A 3,786-nucleotide genomic window follows, 5' to 3' on the forward strand; every position below is an offset into this window, starting at 1 on the left:
CGACACCAGGATGCCAATCAAACAAGCAGGCCACGCCCTTGCTTCGACGTCATGCCGCACAGACCAATAACAGCGGTGACATATTACAACCATTACTTATAGTATTTAGTTCTTAACGCAAGTCACGGACCATTCAGATAAATCCACCTGAGAATAACAGTGAATATCAATTATGAACTAAGAGTGCGTGAGAAAGCTTATAAGAGGAAGTTGATAAATTGTTAAATTAGCGCGTGCGTCAGAAAAAATGAAAACGTACTCCGTACATATCAAAAAAAGTGACTCGCTTTTAAAAGGTGCCGAACAGAACAATGAGGAAGCAAACAATAATTTCAAAAACACAATACTTCCTCTTTACACCGTCGATCTTATGTATTGGTACCTATTCACAGTTTGCAGTCATCTACAAAGTGCTTTATTGGGATTTTAATGCAGACAAAGAATGCAATACAATCAACAAAGCAAGTGGAGGAGAGGCTCAGGAACAAAACTAAACCTTTTGGGCCACCGTACCGCACATGACCCATTAAACGTGGTGGTAATAGTGTTTATGTGGTAAAAACAGAATTTTTTTCAGAGCCATTTTATTGTGACTTCTTTAAAAGTAATGATGGTTAAGTTTGACATCTCTTCCATTAGATTTAATGACCTTAGAATAAACTGTGCTGCCGGTGGTTAAAGGGATTGTAGAAAGAAGTCTAACGAGACTTTCAAGTAGTCAGAGTCATTGTTATCTTAGCGAATTTTGATAAACGTCTCTGATGCTTGCGGTGAAATGATGCACCAGTTCATTTTTTCAGGTTATCCCTCGAGTATTTGTGTTTCAGACTGCTGTTTGCACCTTTAACTGCAATGTCATGCTGGATAGCAATAGCCACAAGTTTTCACTGGAAAAATAAATGTTTTGCCAATGTTAGGCACTTACCCTTCAGGCCACAAGAGGACGCCATTAGCTGCAAAGGAGAATTGCTCGATGATTTCTACAACATAAGTATTTATTTATTTATTTATTTATTTATTTATTTATTTATTTATTTATTTTAGATTTCCAGCCGGTATTTAGCTGGTTTTTGGTGTATACTGATTATGCAGGCGGGGCTAGCTAGATGATTTTGAGTAAAAGGCAAGGTGTGGCTGCACAGGTTCAGACTTGAGCTCAAGAAACTAAGGAGTGTGTTGGGATGAGTAATAATCTAACCCTACCAGAAAGTTCAAATAATTTTACAAGAGAAAAGCGACACATGGCACACTAACTGCATATGTTTGTATGTATTGTAGATCTTTTGTATGGAGTTTTAGGATTAAATATTTCCTTTAGAATGACTTAGTTATAGATTCATTTATTCATGAAAGGTCAAGGAAAGATTTTGCTTCTTACTTGAGTTGTATTTGTGATAACTGAGTAGTTTTTAAAATTCTGCATACCTGTATGGTTAAATTGTTCCTTTTTTTTCCGCTGTTTTTCGTTTTATTTTATTTAAGTCAAATCACATCTCCTTTGAATTTTTACTACGCTTCTTAAATAAGATGCCAGGGGAAAAAATTTTGCTTTTTTACAGAGTTCTTCTGTCTATGCCTCTTTGATACACTTTTGAGATCATGAAGAAAAAAAATTCAATATCAGACAAAAATAGACTGAGTAAATACAATGGTCTTAAAATTATGATTTCATTCATGAAGATAAGAAAACAAATCTAAAACGTATGTAAAAAAAGTAATCTACCCTCTTGAAACATTACGACTTAACTTCAGTTGACCACATTTTTGTGATTCAGTTTCATTAGCAACACCCAGACCTGATAACTGGCTGACTGTACCAAGAAATTAGCTAAATTTATCCTGCCAGACATTTCACGATGATAAGCTAAAATCTGTCAAATAGCAACATGTTAGGAAAAACAAAGGTAAGGTAAGGAGGTCTAGTCAAAGTCTGCATTTAAATGTAATTTAGATGTTATGGCATGACCTTAAATTAGATCCTCAAAGATCATTCAACATTGCCTAACTGGAACATTCCCTCCACAGCGACGTAAAAGACTGCTAGTTATTCCAAACGTTTGACGCCAGCCGTTTCCATGAAGAGGGGGAATTTTAGACATAAAGGGACGGGTTGGTTTGCTTAACTTTTTTCCCTTAATCAAGGGGGGAAAAAAATCATCTGAGAATTGTGTTTTGTATTTACTCAGATTAGCTTTGTCTGAAACATTTAAGTATGACAAAACAGCAAAAAACTGAGGAGGCTAGTCGGAAGCTACCAGTTTTCTATGACACGCTACACAATTCTGCAATTACACAAACGAATCACTGAACTGAACATTTAGTAATTTATGCATGCGCGTTCCTCATCAAAGAGATGCCAAAATGCTTTTGTTCAAACAGTAATTGTTTAATAGCACAAATATACAATACAGTCAACACGCCACCTCCTCCAGGTCTTATTGGGGTTCCCAGACGATTTAGCTACTTTACAGTTCCATGTACTGTAAGCTGTGTTCATTGTAGCTTATGCACGCAGAGAGAGTGAGATAAGCTATGTGGCCGTTCAGACAGGCAAACGGGTACAGAGACAGAGCGGTTATCGGGCGGTGCAGGGCGGCGTGAGCCGACAGACGTGTAGACATCAGAGGTGACCGAGGTGGAGGGTGAGCGACGCCCATCACCACAACGACGGGTCGTATCTGGGGAGAGAAAAGGCGAAAGAGAAAGATCAGCTTCCCGTCACGCCTACGGAGAGCGGAGTCTCACCGAAGTCCATACATGCCTTGACTGTGGGAGTGTGTCTCTGCTCTCCTTCAGCAGCAGCTCTGAGACCAGTGTGTCCAGAATCTCAGGACTGGACCTCTTTCCATACCTGAAGCACACGAGAATGATGGTTTCAGAATCCAAACGGACTCGGCATCAACATTGTCAGTAATTGCAGTCATATATATATAATTTCTTTTACTGAAGAGGTACAAAGAAAAACTCTCTTTAGTGTAATCGATGTCTAATTATAAGCTCAGTGTCCACCGAGCACGGTCAGGCCTTAATCTCGGGAAACAGAGACACGGGCTGCATCAACGGGAGGTTACACATTCCCTTTCTGTGCTTTTGATGATAAGTCATATCAGGACCGCAGGTATCCTGGAGAGGCTCGCTGCCTGCAGAAGCTTACCAAATCCCCGACATTCAGAACAAAGCGGAAAGCCGTGGGGGACTTGACGGAAAAGTCCTGGCAGTGATAGGAATTCTTCTTCTTTGTTTTTTTTTTTTCTTTTTACCAACAGGTGGTAGAAAATAGAATAGAATAGAAATGGGGGGCGGGGGGAATCTATTCAGTTCTACTCCAAATGAAAATGAATTAACTATATAGAAAGAAATATAGATTTTGTTGGTCGTATGACAACTCGTGCTAAAAAGGATTTCTAAAATGAAAAGAAGAAAAAAATATTGTTTTCTATTCAGGTTCTATTATGTTAAATTGAATACATCCAATTTAACATTGGATGTTATATTTGAAACAAACCAACATAGCACATTACTACCTATGACATAGCAACTAACACTGCAGTGGCTGTATTATATTTTGTTTTGTTTTTTTTGTTTGTTTGTTTGTTTGTTTTAATTGAAACAGAATTTTCAACAAGTTTTGTAAAGAAATGTTTTGCTTTATTCTGTTTTCCTCCTGAGTTTTGTGCAAAGTCAAATTTAATAATTGCTTAATTGAATTAATTGATTAATCACCTAAGTAATTTCTAGACAGACAGACAGACAGACAGACAGACAGACAGACAGACAGACAGACAG

The 3,786-nt window shown here is 37.9% G+C and overlaps 1 protein-coding gene across 1 annotated transcript in view; it reads right to left on the minus strand.

Moving 5' to 3' along the window:
• Positions 1–2,362: 2,362 nt before the first annotated feature.
• Positions 2,363–3,786, minus strand: part of npy (neuropeptide Y) — a 2,231-nt gene continuing 807 nt past the window's right edge. The window contains exons 3-4 of the mRNA XM_007562668.2: positions 2,762–2,851; positions 2,363–2,678 (exon numbers count right to left, since the gene is read on the minus strand). Of these exons, the coding sequence (XP_007562730.1) occupies positions 2,657–2,678; positions 2,762–2,851 (112 nt within the window). The 3' untranslated portion in view covers positions 2,363–2,656. The remainder of the gene's footprint in view (positions 2,679–2,761; positions 2,852–3,786) is intronic.

This window comes from Poecilia formosa, unplaced genomic scaffold (genome assembly GCF_000485575.1).
Source record: "Poecilia formosa unplaced genomic scaffold, Poecilia_formosa-5.1.2 Scaffold139, whole genome shotgun sequence".
Lineage (NCBI taxonomy): Eukaryota > Metazoa > Chordata > Actinopteri > Cyprinodontiformes > Poeciliidae > Poecilia > Poecilia formosa.